Source organism: Neolamprologus brichardi, chromosome 17 (assembly GCF_056152115.1).
Source record: "Neolamprologus brichardi isolate AB-2024 chromosome 17, ASM5615211v1, whole genome shotgun sequence".
NCBI lineage: Eukaryota > Metazoa > Chordata > Actinopteri > Cichliformes > Cichlidae > Neolamprologus > Neolamprologus brichardi.
This window is the reverse complement of record NC_142120.1, coordinates 17,273,983-17,295,759: the sequence shown is the minus strand read 5'-3', so window position 1 is coordinate 17,295,759 and position 21,777 is coordinate 17,273,983. Positions and strand designations below refer to the sequence as shown.

Sequence of the window (21,777 nt, the reverse complement as noted above, 5' to 3'; positions counted from 1 at the left end):
AATAGATTTTATGCACAGTTTGTGTTTTCTCTCGCTCTTCTTTATTTTGGCTGACCTGTAAAAAAACAAAAAACAAACCCAAAACAAAACGCGTGACTATCCACCTGGAAATGCGTCAGACTGAGTTCGGTGTGGACTTCTATGAGTCTGATTCACCTTCTCGTAAAAAAAACCCCTCTCCTCTCACTGTTTGTTTAGTGCTTCAAGTGGCACGCGTCAGGCGCGCGGCGCACCGGTACCGGGGCAGGAGCCCAAGGTGTATCCACGCGACCAGAGGGCGTGGCCAGCCCCTCAGCCAGCCGTGTTGAAAAGCAGTGGCGTCTTTCTCCGAGAGCTCAGAGCAGCTTTGAGGAGCTTGAGGCAGCATCAGCGGAGCTGGGACTGCCCCCCTAACCAATAGTAGCACCCCCCCTCCACACTGGAGCAAGTGCACGACCAGCGGCCACAGCACGTGAACGGCACGAGCGGGACGCGCTCCCGGAATCTCTGCGATTCTCTAAAACTTCTGGGTTTTTTCCCACACGCGCATTCGGACCTCACGACCAAAATGGAAATTAACGCGAGTCAGCAGCAGCAGCTGATGCCGCCCGCGTGCTTCTTCTCCGCGCAGAGCGTCCAGCTGAGCGCGAGCGGCGGCGGGAAGTCCGCGAGCAAGCAACCGAAGCGTCCGCGCTCCTCCTCCCCGGAGCTGCTGCGCTGCAAGCGGCGGTTGAACTTCGCGGGTTTCGGCTACAGCCTGCCGCAGCAGCAGCCGCACGCGGTGGCGCGCAGGAACGAGCGCGAGCGCAACCGCGTGAAGCTGGTCAACAACGGCTTCGCCACGCTGCGGGAGCACGTGCCAAACGGCGCCGCCAACAAGAAGATGAGCAAAGTGGAGACACTGCGCTCCGCCGTGGAGTACATCCGCGCGCTGCAGCAGCTGCTGGACGAGCACGACGCCGTGAGCGCGGCGTTCCAGGCGGGCGTGCTGTCGCCCGGCATGTCGCAGGGATACTCCGCGGACATGAACTCCATGGCAGGCTCCCCCGTGTCCTCCTACTCATCCGACGAGGGCTCATATGACCCCCTAAGTCCGGAGGAGCAGGAGCTGCTGGACTTCACAAACTGGTTCTGAAGAGCATCCGTGCGAGGTAAGCGCACACGTCACCGCGCTCGTTCCAGGCACCAACGTCATTTAACTCCTGACAAACCTAACTTCCCGTTTCTCCTCCTCCTCGCAGAAATATGGATCAGCTCACTTTATTGCTCTCCTGGGCTTGGGATGGTCCCGAGGAGGAGAAGAACAAGATGGTCCTCCCCAGTCCACCTGACAGACTCAGCAGGGTCCCGGAGCCTTAACTGAATATCAGGCCGGAGATCAGCGCCAAAGGATTAAAGGAAGACGGGTCTCCCACATGCAGCGTGGGAATCCAAACTTTCTGTGTGTCCCCTTGATAAAAACAAACAAACATTAAAAAAACAAAATAAAATGACCCTAAAGCGATTCACGCTCTCAGCACATTAAAAACTCTTCTATGCCAACCCCATCACAGCAGCACCAACTCTCTCTCAGACGCTGACTTCAGAAAAAATGCTTCCAAGTCACGGATTTATTCTATAAAATTCTATATCAAACGCTCTTTTTTAAGATATATTAAGATATTTTTGTATGTAAGAGATTTATAGATGTTTTGTACACATCCTTTTGTATATATTTTGTCTATATATTTGCGAAGTCGCTTCTATACCTCCTGCCTATGTAGACGTGTAGTCTATTATTCTCTGGCTGTCGTGTTCACGAGGTTTCCAGAGGGAGTTTGATACTCCGATGTTTTATCCTATAGCACCGATGTGTCTTATTTAATAGCAGAACCACGTTATTGCATTATGTCATGTCACAATGATCAAAAACTTATGCAGCTATTGTCCAAACAGAGTGCAATAGCCACGCATTGTCTCTTTATACTGCCAGCTCTATATCCTCTCCACATAAGCGGAAAATAAGAAGTCTTATAACCATATTTTCTACACTCTAGTCTAAAAATAAAATGAGATGCTACTGAATTACTGTTCATGTCTTAATTTTAAAGTGTGTGTGGTGGTGGTGTGTGTGTGTCGGGGGGGGGGGGGGGGGGGGGTACAGTTTTCCTTGTGTGGCCATTAAAACCAACATAAGTAGATGGAATACGTCGAGATAAAAGGGGAGGAACGCACGTTTTACGCACGATGCATTTTCTCTTTTTTTGTTTGAAGCTGGGCGCAGAGTGGCTCAACTAATTCTGTAGCCGCAGGTCTTTTACTAGAGAACTCCCACACTGCTATCTCTTTCTCCTTTGTAATACCAGCCAGCACCTTCAACCCAACAGACGCATTTTTCACACTCGCAAAACGTGCGTTAAACTCCACTTTGTCCCCATTTTAAAAACACACATACACGTCCTCCACCACATTGATGTCGTGAAAAATAAAAATACTGCTGTGATATTTCTCTTAACAGCATGACCTTAAAATGAACACACGTCTGCAGTTAATGAAGCGACGAGTGAGCTTCTCAAGCTAGTCTTCCTTAGCGTCTGTGCGCACGAAGCGGCTGGAAGGTGGATCACCCAAGTTGTAGGATTACAATGACACTATTTCCCCCAATTCAACTCACACCGAGAAATATAATTCAAGTAAACAGGAGGCTTTAAAATTTGCAGATGGAGGGCATGGCGTGAGATTGTGAACTAGAGCTCTGAGGTTTCTGCACAACTGAGTTTGACAGGTAGGGCGGAGGCTGCAGCCGGACGCGTGTCTGGTTTAATGAGTGAATGGGGTCTGAATGGTGGTCGAGTGGAGACACGGAGCTGAATTGGTTGATGGCGTGTGCCTCCTGACAGCAGCATGCCGCTGAACACACAACCACCACCTGGGAGGGGAAAAAACATCCGTCAGAGTGTCTGGGGTTCAACATGTTGGTGTTAATGTGGGTGTTTATGCAGAAATGGCGTTAAATACATAAATAAGACATATTTTAGTGAAATTCTTTGGAAAAACTCGTTTTTATTGTAAATATGAGCGCACAAAGGAGACTTCGTGGACCACCAGGGGGCCTGAGAGAGAGGCAGAGGGTCCTCCTGGCTCATTCAAAAACACAAGTTATTAGAAAACTGTCTGAGTTTAGCATTAACTTGCAGACACTTCATTGTTTGTACAATAATTAATAAACAATTATAATATCTATTCACTTAATCTATTTATTAGAAGCACAGAAACAAACAGGTTTCCCCACCTCAAACAACACTGCAACACTTCAGATCAAACAGACGATGCCTCCAAATTCTGTATATATTTTCTGATGTGAGTAAAATTTTCTGCCAGCTTGGAATAACTTTCTATCAGAATAACACACGAGAAAGGTTTGATCCCACTCTTGTATGTGCAAATACATCTCTAATTTCCTCACCTCTTTCAATTTACTTCAAGACCTTTTATTTTGAAAGGCATCTTGAACTTCATTAAAAATTAGATGTGATTTTTTTTAAACTTTTCAAATTTAACTTTAATTCAGTGTGTAAAAAAGTGAAGTAAGAGGCATGGCAGCCTCCAGCCAAGCACCATCACAGTTTAACAAGTAAACAATTATGATGACTGGATTAAAATAAAATAAATAAATAAAACAGAATAAATAAAAAAGACCTCCAACACACAACCAACAGTGAGAGGTCCCCAGACTTTGTCATGTGGCTCAGCAGTGGGGGGAAAGCCACACAGTGGTACTTTATGACTCAAGGAACCTATGGAGTGAGGAACTTTGTTTCTCTAAAATCAATGTTTTTGATCGTTTTAAAAATATAAAACGACAACTTATGGCAAGTAGGGCAAGCCCAGAGAGTGTACACAAAATACATGTTTATTATTATAGACTGTAAATAAAAGATGCATTTAACCTTATAGATTCTATATAAAAGATGCATTTAGGCTTATGGACTTGTTGAGTGTTTTAAAACCAATCTATATGGATCTGAGCTCACTGACCAATCACCCAGTCACATGATGAACTATACTCTATGTTAACAACCTTCTGGAATCTGAGGAGGACCAAAATTACAAAATGAAAATCAAGTTGTTTTAAGTATGACAAAACAAGTGACTGAGCCCAGAAAGTCAGCAGGAAAGTGTTTATTGGAGGGAAGGGGAGGATAGTGAAAGTTAATGTTTACTTTTTTATAATTTAGCTGTATTTATTTAGCAGGAACAATGGACAGTACATAATACAAGGCTTATTTCCTCCTGTAGTCTCTGGTAAGAAGACCCCAAGCTCACCTGCAGCCAAATTTTCAAACTAGATGGAGTTCAAAACATGCATCTAAAGAGTCACAATAAAAGCAGTTTTGACTGTTTTCTCTGGTGACATAGAGCTTACAAAGGTTTGCTGCCTGTCACAGCTCATTATGTTTCCCTCAGCGGCAGTCTGTCAAGCGTGCACAAGCGGCAGGAGAGCGCGGCCATATCTAATTGGCAAAGCTTAGGCAAAACAAAGGCTCAAACCACATCAGTTGAGTATCTTAGCGAACATCATTCATCAGTGTTGATTAAGTTGGACTGAACTGGACAGTAGCCAATAGCTCGGCTGCGCTGCTGCATTTTTCTCAAATGTTTTTGTGTCTTTTTTTTTTAAAATAAACTCCACAACAATGAGCACTTGTTACATGAATCAGAGCGTCAGACTCTGAAACTACAGCAGCCACAGAAGATTTCAGGACCACAGACAGCACTTTACTGCTCTGTGACGTGATCCACATGCCTCAGAGAAACGAAAGAGGCTGGAAACAGAACATACTCAGCACACGTGTGACGTAAAGGACATACGCACAGGAAGAGACCAGCAGCAATGTGACCACCTGAGACTGTTTGATGGCAATAAAATTCAGCCACTCGTACAGATGAGAGATGGAGTGGGAAGTGCAGAGTAAATTCATTTCTATTTTCAGGGAATTGAAATGACTGCTAAAGGGAGCGCAGTGCAAACAAAGTGTAAAATGTAACGTGGATATAAACACACACACACATGCTGCAGAGCGTTTACATTATTAATGCAGAAAACAATAAAGGAGACAATAAAAATCTGAATCCTTGACAGAAGATAACTGATGGTTTCACGACTGTATTTCCATGGTTTATTCATTAATTGAACAATAAAAGGTCAAAAACATTTTGGCTTCCAAAATCTTGACTCTTGTTTATATTCAAAGTATTCATATGGAAATATGTGTTTACACAGCTGTCGAGGAGAGAGATTGTTTGAACATTACCCCACAGAAGTCCCTAAGGGATCGTCAGTCTAATGATCAACTTATCTTTTATCAGTGTGTCATAAACATCCAGTGTAACTTCTGTTCTGGTGGCTTTTATCACCAAGGCTTCTGTTATTTTTTAACGTCCAACAACAAACACTTGTCTCTGATAGTCTGTTAAATTACTAAACATCCTGTAGTCATAGTTTTTATCATTAGAATGTGAAAGCATTCTTTCAGCGAGTTCGTCTTTAAGATCTAAATATCTAATTGCATAAATATTAGTGCTTATTTATATCTATACATTTTATGAAACCCAAACTAATGCTGAATGTCTAATTTAGAGCAATTTAAAATGAAAGAAATAAGTTTCAGGTGCAGCGGAGATAGCAAGGTATAATGGTTTCTTCCACTCTAAACTCAGTCTTGCTGGTTGTTACCAGCAAATTTAAAGGTTAAAGCTAGAAGAGAAATGCAACAAAGTTGCATAATTTAAAAGAAATACTTTGTATCTCCACCACAAATGTCCTTTTTAAAATCATTTTTGTGTTTGTCACATGTCGTCTTTTCATACAAGCAGACGTGGCTCAGCTGAGATGTCAGCCACAGAGTGCTGAGGTCAAAGGTTGCTGGAGTCATCAAAAGGGTTGGAAATCACCGACTTGTGAATGAGCATGAAGAGGGGCAGGTAGGCTAAGAAGTCCAGCAGGTCCAGAGGAGGAATGTGCTGCAGCTCCAGTCTGACGGCCACCTCCTGATCCAGGTGGATGCCCCCGGCCTTCAGCTCCAGCAGCAGCTGCTCTGCGCTGATGAAGCCCTTCTGAGCACCCGCATCGCCCTGCTGGTCCTCCAAGAGGAACAGGAAAAGTTGCTGCAGGAGTTAATAACAATCATAGTTTTTGACATGACCTCAAACTTGGAAAACTGGCTCTGGTCTTGCTCTTTGAACCGCTTGTGTGTTGTTATTGTGTGTGTGCTCTTTAGGGAAGCCTCAGATTACCACAGGCTGTTTCTAGTCTTTTTTGAGTGCACCTGTTTGCACAGTTAATGCAGTCAAGGTACTAATTGTCAGACACGGAGGCGGAGGGGTGGGAGGGTTATAATCCCTCTGGCAAACACCCCATTGCTGCTGCTGCCCCCCCCCAAACTTCTCCAGTTAACAACCCTATCCCTAACAGCTCTGTAATTACGAAGCCTTCCCTACCTGGCCAGGGGCTCAGTTTCCAAACCCATGGCTGCAGGCTTTCATGTTCCTCCTGCCTTTCTATTGCTCAGTACTTCCTTCTGTGACTGAGTACTGGGCCAGCTGGTAGATCCATCCTGGTCCATCTAAGATGAGCCGTGTGTCTCAGGCTGATTACAGGGCTGGGCGGAGTGGACGGCATGTTCACTGCTGGGCACTTTAATGAGATTAAGGCTGTGCTAATCTATGAAAAGGGAAAGGCACCCCTCTCTTTCTCTCCCTGACTTGCTTCCCTCATTTCTATGCATGAGGGGTGAGTGCCTCTCATAAAAAAAAGCTTGCTGTATAAAGGATGCCTTGGAATTACTCTTCAAAGTGTTTGCCAGCATTTATTTCATTATAATTATACCAGCGAGGCCATGAAAAGAGGCGGGGACGGTGTGTGTGGAATAAATGTGACTAATGTGTGAGTTAATCTGATGTTGCATTGAGGGCACATCATGAAAACAAACTCCAGAGTGTAAACATGAGGCAAAGGAAGCTTTCACTGCACCTTAGCTTTGAAGAGTCTCACTTCCAAGGATCGGAAGTCCATGCTGCTGATTAGCGATCGCATAAACTCGCTGAAAGGAAAAAGCAAAAATAAGAACATGAGCTGAAAACTTTTCAAGGTTTAATTCTGCCTGTAAACTCATGTATCCAAGTCCAAAGTGAGATTACCCCGATGATGTAATCAGGGTATTTTTCAGGCTTTGGGAAACTCCCGAAAGAGAGGAGCTACGTTTATATCTTTATCTTTATCTTTATAAAGCTATAAAGTGAAATCACAACGGATCTGAGAGCTGCTTTGAAATAAGGCTTTACTGCCAGTCAGATAAATTCACAATTAAAATGTGATTTCTTAAACGTTACTTGTCTTAAAAGTAGTGCAGTACGTTACTTAATTACTCACCGGAAAAAGTAATTGTTGCATTACTTTGGCATTATTCTATAACATGACCTGAAATACATTGCTACACAATTACCAGCTAACAATATAAAGCTGAGGCTACAGTCCCACATACTGACATAAATCCCTATCCTAATGAGGACACACATGATCCAATGCAAAGCTGGAAACGAGCCCAAAGAGCCACAGTGATTTTAGCCGGTTCCAGAGAACAGGAGCTGGCGAACACTCAGTGTTGAGTAAATGTAACACAAGTAACAACACAATTAACTGTAATGTAATTAATGAAGTTAGTACAATTTAGCTACATTACTACATTACTGACAAATGTAATGTGATTACAGTAACATGTTAGTTTGGAATGTGTTACACCCAGCACCAGTTACAACACTGCAGAGCATTAAAACAAAATGTTTGTAACAGAAATGTTTGTAATGTTTAATGCCTAACGTGCGCTGTTTGTGTCTATAGAATTGTTTATTATTCTTTTTAAATAAGAGGGGAAAAAACACAAGTAGTTTACTGGCCTAAAGATTAAAAACATAAAAAAGACCCTAAATAATCCCATACACAATACAAGCTACCAAATTGTATGACACACACTTGTACAACGTGTGGATGCACACCATTTAGTTCATAGAACATCTGCTTTTTTAGAGCTATTTATAACCTTATTTTCATTTTTTTAAATTTATTGTTCAAATGCATTTATTTATTTGTTTGTCAAGTCATTTGTATTTCTGTAGCTCAAAATCACATGTAAAGGTTTCATGGTTTTCAGAGACACATGTTTAACTGTTTAACATCGAGTGTATAATATCTGATACATGAGGTTTATTTTGGCATTTTGGCATCCAGAGTGTACCCCACCTCTCGCCCTGTGGTAGCTGGGATGGACTCCAAACCCCCCGATTCTGATAAGGTTCAGAGAATGGATGGATGGATGACAGTTATTTCATGGTTCAGGCTTTACAGAGTTAAAAAGAGACACATAAAAAACTCCCTAATGTTTTGAAACAGATAAAAACAACATATTATTTTTAAATTTGGAAGATTCCTACATCTAACCAAACCAAATAGTGTCTGAAATATGTTTTTCCAACAGAGCTTATTTTTTGCAAAAACTGAAAAAAAAGAAGAAGAAATATGATCAAGTTTTTGCAGAGGAAACCAGATTAGGGTTAAGTTTATTTACACATTTCCAGTTTGTATAGTTTTGCTATTTGATTGCAAACCTGTTCTGATTTCATAATACAGACACAAAAGTGGCTCCATGAGCCTCCAGAGCACGCTGCACTAATTCTTTTATTGACTAAGTCATGAAGTGTAAAAGAAGAGAGCAGCTGGCCTTTAAGGAGGGAAACATTTGGACAAACGGGGTTGTTGTGAATACAAATAATTGTGGTCATGTAATCGCTCCAAAAATAGGGAAAACTTTGGCGGCATTTTTTGGCGGGTTTGTCCTGTGCGACGTCGTGTTTACAGGAGACGTGATGGTAAAATGTTCTGAGTCCATTGTGGTTGTTCACAGTAGCCAAACAATGCGTGGGCAAACGGGGACACCCCGCCACAGTAACGGATAAAACTGCTCTGGTTTTGAGTCCGTGTGGAGGTCTGGGGAGGGGTGTCAGCGACCGGACGCACACTCTGCAGCAATGTGACAACTCGCAGACCGGCACAATCTAGGTCTGCTCGGATAATTAGAGGGAGACTGGTCCGATTATGTGGGCACAGGCCTCTCCTGTCCAGCGTGTGGCACAGCGACGGCCGTCCCTTCTCTAACGAGCGCCCAGTGTTAATGAGCCCCTCCTCGCCGAGCGCTCAATGGCCTGTTAGACCAAAGAATGGCTGAGCACCAGGCCATCGAGTGCAGTGCACGCCTGAGTGCTCCCAGCTCCATGATTGGCTCTTGTCCTCCAACCACGGTGCAGGCAGGGTCTTGATGGGGATGAAGAGAGACAGGGCAGCTAATGATTATTAATTGCACTTGGTTTGCAGTAAAAGAGTCCAAACGCTGGTGCGCTAAGGACACTGGCGTGATAATGGCTCGCGTAAATGAGGGGCGAGGGGACCGATGATGGACTGCAGGGAGGATAATAGCAGCCTAACCCATTTTCTTTTGTCGGACCTCCTCCGGCACCCCGCTGTGGCCAGCGCAGCAGACTTCTCGCTTGCGTAATACTCCCCAAATTTTGGCGGTCCCCTCGCTGGGGAGCCAGCGAAGCAGGAGGTGAAGGGATGCAAACATATCCTGACCTAGTTCGACTTGACAGAGTTGAGGGTTGTTTTGGGATATTCTGAGCAGGCTGATGGGTGATGGGAAACTCTATCAGACAGTTTACGTAGCGGGGAGATTGTCAGCGTGAGCTTCCAGCGAAAGCACGAGGATGAGCCGGCTCTGCTCGATGCCGTTCGGGAATTCTGCATGGTAATGTGCTTCCCGTCAGACCACGTGATGCTGCCTGAGGGAATGTGGCGCTGTGTGAGGTGGACTTGTGAGGAAGCACAATGCCACACAGGGACAGATGGCCTGAGTCAAGGGCCAAAACAGGAGAGCACAGAGAGGGTGAGAGGGAGGCAAAAAGAGAGCCGGAGAGACGAGAGACACGAGAGGGGAGGACAGTTAAAGATGAAAAGAAAAGAGGAGAGCAAACGGGGGAGGAGGGTGTAATTACTGTGCCGTTAAACTGCAAGAAACATCTATGAACATGAGGGAGCCACCTCCTCTAAGCCCTTCATGATCAGAAAGGCTGATTGTGTAACTACTGTTGCAGCTCATTTCAAAGCTAGGATTACAGACAACAGGATTAAGTGAAACAGGTAAGAGGATCAGCTGAGTTCAGTTGGGATGAGACGGCAGAAGGATGCTATTGTTTTCTCCTTGTTTAGGAGGTGGCGATAGGAGCGCTGATCTCCTCTCTTCTTATCATTTAAATCGCAGAAAGGAGTTCTGTGAAAAGAGGTTTAATATGGACATTCATTATCATTACTATAATTGCCTCTATAGAGCGCAGACACCCTGGGCTTTCTGTGCCAGCGAGGCAGCCAGTCTACAGGCCTCCTCTAATGCACCACACAAAGGGGCTGGCCGTAAATCAGAGGACCCGTGACCCTGGCCCCGTACTCGCTGAGAGGGAGCTCTCACTCTGGGGTGAAGGTTTTGGGTGCAGGCCTTGACCCTCGGAGACCTCTGGTGCTGGCTTGGCTCCACACTCTCCTGTGTGTAGGAAGCTATAGAGCCCGGGGCAGCGAGAGATCACTGTGTGTGGGAATCTGCGACATATGGGGCACAATGCAGAGACACAAGGACGCGGAGGCCGAGCGCCGCCCGAGCAGGGTTCAGGGTTCGGTTATTTTCACGATCTGTTCGCCTGCAAATTCTTTTTTCTCCCGTTTACGCCGTGAAAAGTGAAAAAGGAGTGAAAACACCTGATATATGCAGAAAAACACTGAATACTTTTTTTCTTTTTACCTAAAAACACAGACACACAGCAAGCAGCCCCCTGGATTGTAGAGCGTTTGATATGAGGAGAATTTTTTTGTTTTGTTTTGTTTCAGGGTTGTTTTAAATAAATAAATTAATAAATTGTTGCATTTTTTTTGATGTATTAATTGCAGACCAGCAGTCAGACAAACTACAATAAATACATTATAATGTATCAATTTTAATGATTTTTATATAAAATAACTACAGGTATATTTACCAAAAGCAATAATACTATTATTCGAGGGTCAGAGAAAGTGATTATTATTTAATGTACAGTAAGTTCCTACAGACAACCAGATGTTTTCTCTTTATTTTATATATAATTATATATAATCCTTTCATCCATCCTGTTCACTGCAGTCTGTTTATCAATACAAATAAAGATACTGCACATAAATAAACACACAGATGCTACAGGCAGCGGGGCCACAGTGGAGCTCTATAGGAATGAAGTGGACACCTGCAAGCACCAACAACAGCACACGTGAGAGTAACACACAGAACAGTCGTTTGTGACACAGTAGTCGACGGTCCATGTAGGCAACGACCCCAGAGTGAGTGTATGAAGACCCCTCTTACAAGAAAAGAGCCAAAGCTTGAGTTTCGAAAGCTAAAACCAGTTGAGCAGACTTGCTTCACGGCCACAGTGCAGTCAGTGTTTCCTGTGATGCGCTCATTGGTCATCTTTGTAATAAAACCTAAAGACTAAAAGAAAGAGTAGCGTGTGCCTTCATTAGCACAGGGATTTGTGTCACGGTGTGGCTGTATTGTTAGTTTTATACTGTTTATTTGGTAATTATATAACTTTTACTCTCTTTAAGGAGGCAATGCATTACTTTTTAAAAGTAATACAACACAGCTCTTTAAATAAAGTTTTTAACTCTTTTACAGCTTTTGCATCATTTTTCTAGCTGTTTTCTTCCAAATTAATGGACATATATGATATCCAACTTTTTCATGGTAAGATAAGTTTGAATTAAGTCAAATTCTGGTGACTATTCAACATTGGTTTCAGCCCTCAAGGGCAAAGTGCACAGTTATCACATCCAGACTCAAAACCTTGACCTCTAAAGTCGTATAAAACATTTCTAAAAAGGCAAAGTGGATCAAAGAGAGTCCCACACACGATGGCAAAATCACTGGAACAAACTTGCATACACAGTCCTATTCTTATTTATGGGAGGTCAGCAACTCCTCCTCCGGCTTCTCTGAGGGGTGTGTTAGTTGGTCACTTACTCCATGGATGCAATTTTCTGTGCCAGGCTTGCAATTACAGCAAACAGCCTCAGGTCCACGAGCCCATCTGTCACTCTGAAGTCCACCATCTCCAGGATCTGAAAAAAAGAAAGAAAAGAAATCCAAAAAGCAAACCCATGCAACTGTTAAAGTGTCGTGAATGTGTGATGTGAGCGTGTGCAGGCAAAGGGAAGACCCACCCTGTAGACGTAGATCTCTTCCTCTTCGGACAGCAGCTCAGGAGGGATGATGTTTTTAAGAGCGAGGAGGACCTGCAGACAGGAGATGTAGCCATCACCGTCACTGTCCTCCTGCAAAAGAAGACTGCCATTACCATCTTTAACTTAAAGGATTAAACAGGGAAAAATGCTGGGTACTATATAAAGAAACAACAGAAAGTTGTGATAGATGATTAAAATCTGTAGCTTGACCTTTACTTTCTTTATTACCTTTGGAAATAAATCCATCCAGTTTGAGGATGATTGGATTAACTGATTAATTAAAAGCCAACTTATTGTCAACCTTACTACCATCAGTTACATAATTTCTAAAAGGAAGTTCAGCAAATTACAGTGAAAGAAAGAGAATATACTAAAGAATAAAGGTGAATATAAAACCTGAATCACGCAGGACTAGAGACCGGTCGCTAGAGGAAAACGTGTATTCCCCAACTAGTTGGAGAGTGGTTGCTCGAGGTTACACCACCAGATTGGTTGGTAGAAGATTGCCTCTAGTTTGCATGAATGATGCCAACTTGTCGTCTTTTCGATAGTGAAACTTCAAAACGTAAACTAGAAACAGAAACATTTTGCCTTCAAACTAAAACTGTGCTTTTTAAAACATATTGGTTGTGGCGGTAAGGTGGAACTTTTAGTTTGAAGGGAAAAAAACTCCAGGTTGCCTCATACTTTTTCACATTTCACTACTGCTTGGCGAGTAGTTGTCAACTGTTTGCAGACAAGTTGCCGTCTTCCATGCTAACCACCAAAGCAATCACTAGCATAGAAGGCTTTTGGTGCTTTCACCTAGTAACAACCAGCAAAATCCAGCAACCACTCGGCAACCAGTTGCAGAGCATAGTGGTTAAAGTGGAAAAAACGTTAAATATTTTACAAAAAAGCAAAACAAAAACTCAAAACTTGAGATTTAAAGTCGTTTCTTTTGACTTTTCGTTATGACCCTTGGAAATATTTTAGGAATCCAACCAAGGTGTGAATTATCACATTAATTAACTAGCAGAATCTTTTCTTAAGGCTGAAATCTGTTTCAACCTTCTTTTAATACTCATTGGTTTTCTTTGTTGACTGTGATTGCAAACTGGAAAAAAGTGATTTTTCTTAAATTCTGAGATAAACATTTTTACTGTTTTCCAAAATTTTGCAAGCCATTGCTACCGTCAGGAGAAAAAAAAATCCTTATTTCTGGGAGGGAGAGCAGTAAATTACAGTGAGTGAAACAGAATATCCTAAAAGAAAAAGGGGAATATAAAGGGTTTAAATCCCTTTTCACTTACTGCTTCAAAAGCCCTTTTGTACTCGGCCAACTTCTCCTGACTGAAAATGCAGTACTTTGCCAAAAAGTCGACTGGAAAGAGAAGAAAACAAAGGCAAAAGTTGAGAGCTAGGGGAAGCCATGTTAACTGTACTCTTAGACAAACTAAATTTCAGACGGTGAATTCATCATCTTTATGTGTGATAGTCAAAAGAAACATGCAGCTCTAGTAACAACGTCAGGCTTCTCACGGTGTGTGCATGTGTGTGTGTGCAGAGTGGATTAGGGCAATATTTCTCTCCTCTGGTCGCACCGGGGTCAGGGAGGGGGGACAATACGGGGCGAGAGGTTCACAGGACGTCCAGTTGACCAAGATCGGGGAGGAGGGAGCGAAGGAGGGGAGGAAGGGGGTCAGAGTGGCACTTGGCTGCTGGGTCTTTATATGAAGACAGAAAGTGAGATGAATAGATGCAGCGGCCAAGGCCTTGAAATGAACGGCACTGCTGTGGTTGAATAGGGAAAAGGTTTTTCCTGCGTTTGAGTATATTAGAGGGAAATATTAGCATTTGTATTAAATCATTTCTGCTTAGGAAAAACACTGAAAAGCGCCTAGACCCTAAACCCTAGGGGTTCGGGGAGTCGGTCTCAGGGGTTTGGCAGAGCCTCCGCCGTGACATGCACGGCTCATTTTGTGCACCAGTAAAAAACATATCTATGTCTTGAATTTGAAAAAAATCACATTTTATTTTTCACTAAAGAGGGGTTCAGTGAATGAACTGGTGGGCTTCAGTACCCCCAACAAGGTTAAGAACCACTTTTCTGAGGTTTCTGTGATAGCAAACTTTTTCTACTTTCTATTTTTTAATTTTTTCTATTTTCAGGACTTAAAAAAATTAAAAAAAACACTGTTTCCAGATGTGTTCAAAGATCAAAGGCATAACATTTAACTCTGGTGATGTCAACTTGTGTTGTTTACAACTTCAGTTCTATTTCTTCATTTTAAAAAATTAATTGCTTTAACAAAATTCTATGGCCTACATACTGAACTTAGATAGAAACAAAGTTTCGACCCTCGCTCTAGTATCAACTCAATAACGACATGCTTCCCTGTACTGACAGCAGTTTGTCCACATGTGGGTCTACTGGGAGGCAGGTTTTCATGCAAACTCTACAGTGGAACTACACGGATATAATAGGAAAGCTTTTCAGAGGCTCAGCTGTTTTTATATATTGACTTTAGTATATTTAATGAACCCAGACAAAATGTTACCTTCAGTTTTTTTGAGTTATAGACCATCGAACTGCATTGTTGTGGCAACAAAGTCTTTTCTGATAACTTGCTGTGCATTTTTTTGGCACATTTGGGTAAATGTTACAGCTGTTTGGCTGGTCAAAACAACTTCTGGCATATGAACGGTCTTCTTTTTATTTTAAAACCAGGCTAATCTTCTAGGCATCACTTTTGCCCTTCTAGAGAGTTTTTAAAAAAACATGTATTTTTTTTATGGGGCATTAATTAAACTGTAGATTTACAAGTTTCCCAAGACACCAAGTATATCAAGCCGGAGTTTATTTACAAGATGTACAAAAAAAAATTAAATTCTTTTTAGGAGTTGATTTTCAAAAGAGAAAGTTGTAGCTTGTGAGTGGGAATCCTTATTATAACAATGTAAAGCTACCCAAAGGAAAACAGAAGGGAGATAAGCATGCCAGCAGATTACAATACAGTCCTTTTGCATGCAAAGTACAGAAACAGTATCTGCTAAATTCAATTCTGTATTGTTTTAAGTGATGTTTTTATGCCACTTTCATGTAAAGACTCCTTTTAAACATACTCTATTAGGAGAAAGAAATGAGCTTATTTCCCTGATTCAGTGCAAAAATCCCAAATGTAAAAGCGATGATTACACGAGGGGCACAAACTGAGACAAATCGCACCCATGAATATTTCAGCAGGCAAATTTGTTAGGGAGTGCGACTCCGTATAAAAAGCAAGAAGGGGGGGTTAGAAAACGGGGCTTTTAAGCTGCTGCCACTTCAATTTAGGAGATGCGAATGAGTCTACTGAATAATGGATCTATTCATTGGTGTGAAGAAGAAAGAGAAGCAACAGAGTTGATATCAGTCTGGACTTAAACCTCTGGACCTCTGGGGTTTCTCTCCAATGGCAGGGGGGCCTGTTTGAATCTGCCATTTATCAGCTTAGGCCTAATCAAAACCAGGCCTCCTCTTTTCACATGCTAAATGTTACATTCGCATCCAGTCAACTTGACTTGTTAAAGCTTGATTAATCAAAAAAAGCAAGGCGGCCTGCCTTCTTTGCATCTGTTTGCAAATATCTGCGATGAGACGAGGGTGCGGGACGAGGATCTGGAGGGACACATGCGTGCAGCCGCAGCTCGGCCTGCAGCGGGCCCGGGCGGGGATTTAAAGGCTTTCCTCATCCTCCTCGGTGGCTGCATCAGTGCACCGGTCAATCTGCTAAAGTGAACTGGCACCTTGTGTGACACAGTGAATGGATCCTCCTCCTCTTTTTTCTGAGGAGGCTGAGGTTCACTGACCATCTGGAGGAGAGTGAGCAGCTGACCTGTGCTGACGTCTGTGAGTCCACAATGACAATATGAGGTTACACACACACACACACACACACACACTGATACCGCTAATAATAAAAACCATCCAGGCGTATATAAGGTGCATTTTTAAAAGAATTTTTCCGATCATTTACTCGGGCAGGATCTTTTTTTTCTTTTTTCTTTTTTTTACATTTTTGCACTCCATTAGACTTTATATTTTGAGACTTTACCCCAGAAATATATGACAACACAGCTAATACAGGAAGCCACAATCTACCTTTAAAAAAAAATCTCCACTGAATACTCCCCCCCCTCTTTTTAGCAAAGGAAATTACACTCAATATAAATTTCTGTTCACTATTCAATTTGGTTTCATTTATATAGCACCAAATTACAACAGCAGTCACTTCGAGGTGCTTTATATTTTATTAAACTATTAGACGATCCCTTATGAGCAAGCACTTGGCACTTGAGGTAAAAATTTTCTTTTAACAGGAAAAACATTTCCAGCAGAACCAGGCTCGGGGAGGGACGGGACAATATATATTATATTCAGTGTATGCATGGACAGTTTTCAGGGTGAGAATGTCAGAGGTCACACGAGAGTGGCCAGACTGCTTTGAGTTGACAGAAAGGCTAAAGTATGTAAAACAAAACTCGCTACATCAAGGTTTGCAGAAGAGCATCTCTGAAAGCACAACCCTGAAGCAGACAGGCTCCAGCAGCAGAAGACCACGCCAGGTGCTATTCCACTACAGGCTACAATTCACACGCTCTCAGAAGATGGAAAACATTGCCTGGTCTAATGATACACATTAGTTAAGCTACAAACATGTTTGCAGTCTTAAAAGTTAAACTTAAAACAATATGGCACATTTGTGCACAAATATTCAAGCATGTTAACCGATACTCTAAATCTGAGACATTAAATTGATGAAGTTTTGCTACTGAAACTCTGCTATATCCCATGATGTTAATGCATCTGACGTTTTATGTAACAAAGCAAGATTTTGGTCTTAGATCAAGACCTGCTGTTTTTAACAACAGTATATTATATATACGTTTTGCCTCATAAACATATATTAATGTTACAATACAAAAACAAAATAAATGAATAAATCATTTGATTCTGATGGTGTCAGGTAGGAACTTTTCTCAGCTTTCACCAGAGCCAATGGTTCACATAAATAAAATCTGGGGCCAAACTGTCCTCTAAGTACTGCTTCCGGATGAAAACTGCACTTTATTTTCCACTTGTTTTTGTGAAACACGCTGAACGAGGCTTGTTCTGAGAGTTAAAGTCGTTTGCTGGGGCTTCACCTTCAACATCAGCCTCGCCTTCTCTTTCTGCTGCTGTTTGCAGCGCTCACAGTGCAGTGGTGCTGGAGGAGGTTGGGGGGTCTGAGAAGCGCGTACTGTCAGGGAATCAGCTGGACAAAAGGTGCAGTGGAGTGAGAGATTGAGGGAGGAAGCGAGGCCGGGTGGAGGAGCGGGACAAAGCCGAGGCAGTAAAGCCTCCTGCCTGATAGCCTTATCTGATTCTACTCCAGCGCTTGATGGCTTTTTTTTCACCCTGCCTTTAAAGCGCACAGGTTGTGCCTTTGGTGTGAAGCCTAGCAGAAAATGTTAATCAAGAGAGGGACTGTGTGGAGAAAGGCGAGAGAAAGGGGAGAGTCACTCTGTTGAGGCCATAATCTGTAATGAGACCGAGGCGATTCAGTTGCAATTGAGAGAGGAAGAATGGGGCCATGATGATGATGATGAGCAGGGAGGTTCACTCTTTTACCGGCGTTTGTTTTTCTGTTTTGTTCCTTTTCTCTCGTGGAGTCAGTGCTCTTGCACCGGCACACAGCCGCGGGTCACAGCTCATTTAATACACACCCTCGGACATTGTTTCCAACATCTGCAGCTGACAGATGAAAAATACTTCTGACTGCTCCACTGACCGTTATCAGTCTGCGTATGATTTATATTTCCCTCTATGGCAAATATTGATGCTGTTTCTAGTAATCACAGTTCTGAATAACGGCTGATGCAACCCTCATTAATTATTCACTTGTTTCTTGCAGTCTGTAGTAAATACAGAGGTTGTCTCAGGAAGTGGACAATGCTTGTGCCGCACTCGGCAGTGAAACGTTTCACTCGCATGTGCAACTAGAAGTAGATGGACTGTAATGAAGGAAACAAACATGTAATAAAGTCACCATGACCAAGTCATGCCCAGCAGCATCTGTTTCATGGTGGATTTAAAGCCCAGCCTCTTTGTTGCGACCAAGAAAGTGAATCCAGGTGGAGTGAAAGAAAGCATCTTTTCCAGAGTTGACGACATCTTTTTAATCATGTTTGTTATCAAAAGCTTTGAGGTAAGCCAATAAAAGTTGATTATCTGACCTCCTCTTCAAAATGTTAAAACCACCGGAGGTTTGTTTTAAATAGGCACAAAGCACCTGAATCAACAACAACAAAAAAATAAATACGTGTTTGTATGCAGATAGACTGCTTCTCTAGTTCCCTTACCTCTTTATATTTGGCAGGTTTCTGATAAATCCTACTGCAGGCTGGCAGCAGCAGGGCCATGAATGTTAACCTCCTAAGACCCAAACTCTTTCATGGCATGTATTTTTAATTTCTTTTTGCTATTTGGGCCGATTGGGACCTGATGAATGTAAAAACAAAGAATGACATGATTTTTTTTTTGTTTCTGAGAAAAATAAGATCCACATATAAGGACATTCTCTTTAAATTTTGATAGAACAGTGGCAGTATAATGTCCTCTTTAGTGGATATCAGGCCTTTGTAGAGCAAAATTTAGTATTTTGGTCTAGACAACCCAAAATGTGATGTCCACACATGTGAGCGCCAGGTCCTAAGATGTTAAAGATTTTAGTTACCAATTACTCTGCATATTAACAGTGTTAATAAACCATTAATAAAGCTACTTTCAGCAGCTCCTATATTCATTTGATTTAGCTGTGTTTTGCCCCTCCTGAGTCTCAATATCTGCTATTAATAACTTCTGCTCTTAAGGGTACCAGTCCTTTATAATTTAACATCCAAAGTGTTTTAAATTAACGCTTTGGTGGAATTTGTGCTCGATAATGTGGTTAATTAGTTTTTCCACAAATTCTAAGCTAGTTACCTTTTTTCCCTTAGCTTTCACTTGTTGAATAGAAACAGCAAAATGGTCCGGTCTTGTAACTGAACAGCATGCTAGAGACACATATACATGTAAAATCAGACAAATCTGCAAAACGTTACCACCTGACTCCTGGATTAAAAACATAGTTTTTCTATGGTAATTTGAGTATATTTAATGAAATAAATGAAAGAGTGACAAGCCCTCAAAGTGCATGGGGGAGGGTTGAAATATCCCCCCCCTCAACTCTGAGCATGTAACAGGATATATCATAGTTTCAGCAGGAAAACTGCACTTGGTTAAAGTGAGTGCTGTATTTACAAAAAAAAAATCCGGTAAGTTTTAGGGTTAAGCATAACCCTAAAACTTTACTCCCACTTTTTTCTGGGAGTAAAAGTGAAATATGTGAAAACAGATAATCTCACCCAGTTCTGACTGTTTTGATGCCTTAAGTTTAAAATACAGGCCACACTCAATTTGTGCATACCTTCTCAAAAACACCTCTGTAAAACAATGTAAGGCTGTGATGTATAACACACGGGCACACAGAGGGGTTCATTGTGTTTGTAACGTGTCCACTTGTTTGTTGCTCTCTTTCCCGCTTAATCCCAGACTTTTGTTTCTGCTCATCATCACACTGTATGCTGTGCCCCATAATTCCTTCAACAAAGGTCACATTCAGCTGCAGAGAGGAGGTGACCTCGTTTTTAACAGCAGGAAGATGTCAGGGTGAAACATGCCCCACATATACGGGACTAAAATATGTGATTAAGAGCGCAGATTTAGAACAAAGTGCGTTCATACAGAAGCAGATAAACATGTTTTGACACAATAAAATCTATGAAAAATGGGTCCTTAAAAATGAGATGATTCTGTAAAAGTGATGAGATCCTATGTGTTAAGCAGGTGAGAGGAATGAGCTTTGAGCGTGTCATTGCACAATAATATTGAATATATAGAATATAGATGAGGTGGAGATGTCAGCCTCCACATGAAAGATAGAAGTCTTAACAGATCAAGGTTAAACACCAGACTATAATACACCAGCAGGAGGTGCAGTCTATACTGAACACATAGAGTCAAATGCATGAGTAAGTTGTGCAACAGCAATAACGTTCCCCCTGTACATGTACATTTTTCATGAAACCTACCTGAGTTCAGAGTTACAACAGACAACTCAGCCTGCAAAGGATTAATATTAAAGAATAAACAGCTAACCTGTTATCTTTGTACTCATAAATTCAATGCATGTCACATTACGCATTAAATTAATTACATTTATTAGTTCATATTAAGTCCACAAAATACAAACTGCAGGTGTAGACACGAGGGAACAGCACAGGAGATCACATCGGGAGTAAAGGGGGAACATCGCAGGTACATTTTTGGTGGTTCAGAGTCTTTTTGAGGTGGTTCTGTGTCTCCTTATGTCAGTTCAAAGCCTACATCACATTTAGAAATGGCCTAATAGAATATATTGTTTAAGAGGAACTGTAGCCCACCGTTCACTCACAGTCCAGAAAGACTAAATTACAACAAGAAACTAAGTTACAGGCAGGCAATTGTATCACTGGATGGAAAACATTTATGGAGTTTAAAAACACCTTCAGAATGCTGACTTATTTTCTATACTAGCAGGTAAATAAGGAGCTTAGAAAACAGAAAACGAGAAGTGAGGTAGAATTTTGTCATATCAGTGACTGTGGTGAAAGACTACATTATAATCATAACTGTTGCAAACATGGGAAATTCAAGAACTTTAAATGCAACTGTTTTTTTTAAAGGTCACCAGTGTTCAAAACACAGAGTAGCAGAATTAGGTACTACCGTGCTAAAACAGGTGACGGTACAGCAGTATTATCCTTCAGCCTCTGTTGTTTCTACATGGACACATGACTCCACCCCTCACTTTCTCCAAAAAGACTGTGCTTGTGTGTGTGTGTTGAAGGGGGGGTTAAAGCTCTGGTAGGAAAACAAACAAAGACGCACGTAGCGGCCACACTCCTGATTCTGGCTGCACGCCATCGGCCTCACCACAAACCACAACTTACGCTTTCCACATGCACACACGCCTACGACCAATCAGCTCCTGCCGCAGATCCTCCTGATATGCTCCCAAGAGTCCAAATCATCTGCTTTGCTGCAATACCTGATCTCCAGAGATAACCTTACAAAGACAAATCATTTGCTATTATTGCCCTGCCGCTCCTTGACATTGTGCCATTAATAAGGCCATTGTCGAGGGCACTCTCTGTTTGGACACCATATAATAGATGCTTTGACAGATTTACTTTGCTCTCTCCCTCTACCCCTTCTTCTTTTTTCTCTCTTATGAATACAGCGGGCATATTCCACGCTCCTGCTCATCAATAGACAAGCTGTTTGTTTGCCTAGTCATTCTGGACTGATGATAAATACATAGAGGTATGCCACACCAAAGGCTGAACAAACAGGGCTTACATAA

General features: G+C 42.1%; 2 protein-coding genes across 3 annotated transcripts in view; one reads left to right on the top strand and one right to left on the bottom strand.

The window, feature by feature from the left end:
* Nucleotides 1–339: 339 nt before the first annotated feature.
* Nucleotides 340–2,030, top strand: ascl1a (achaete-scute family bHLH transcription factor 1a). Its single transcript, XM_006780887.3, has 2 exons — nt 340–1,130; nt 1,221–2,030. The coding sequence occupies exon 1, from the start codon at nt 548–550 to the stop codon at nt 1,112–1,114; it is 567 nt and encodes a 188-aa protein (XP_006780950.1). The 5' UTR covers nt 340–547; the 3' UTR covers nt 1,115–1,130; nt 1,221–2,030.
* Nucleotides 2,031–4,047: 2,017 nt separating this feature from the next.
* LOC102781111 (uncharacterized) overlaps nt 4,048–21,777 on the bottom strand; it is an 88,249-nt gene continuing 70,519 nt past the window's right edge. For both annotated transcript variants that reach the window (XM_035906642.2, XM_087830971.1), the window contains exons 11-15: nt 13,624–13,694; nt 12,311–12,421; nt 12,111–12,208; nt 6,992–7,061; nt 4,048–6,126 (exon numbers count right to left, since the gene is read on the bottom strand). In XM_035906642.2, the coding sequence (XP_035762535.2) occupies nt 5,875–6,126; nt 6,992–7,061; nt 12,111–12,208; nt 12,311–12,421; nt 13,624–13,694 (602 nt within the window). In that variant the 3' untranslated portion in view covers nt 4,048–5,874. The remainder of the gene's footprint in view (nt 6,127–6,991; nt 7,062–12,110; nt 12,209–12,310; nt 12,422–13,623; nt 13,695–21,777) is intronic.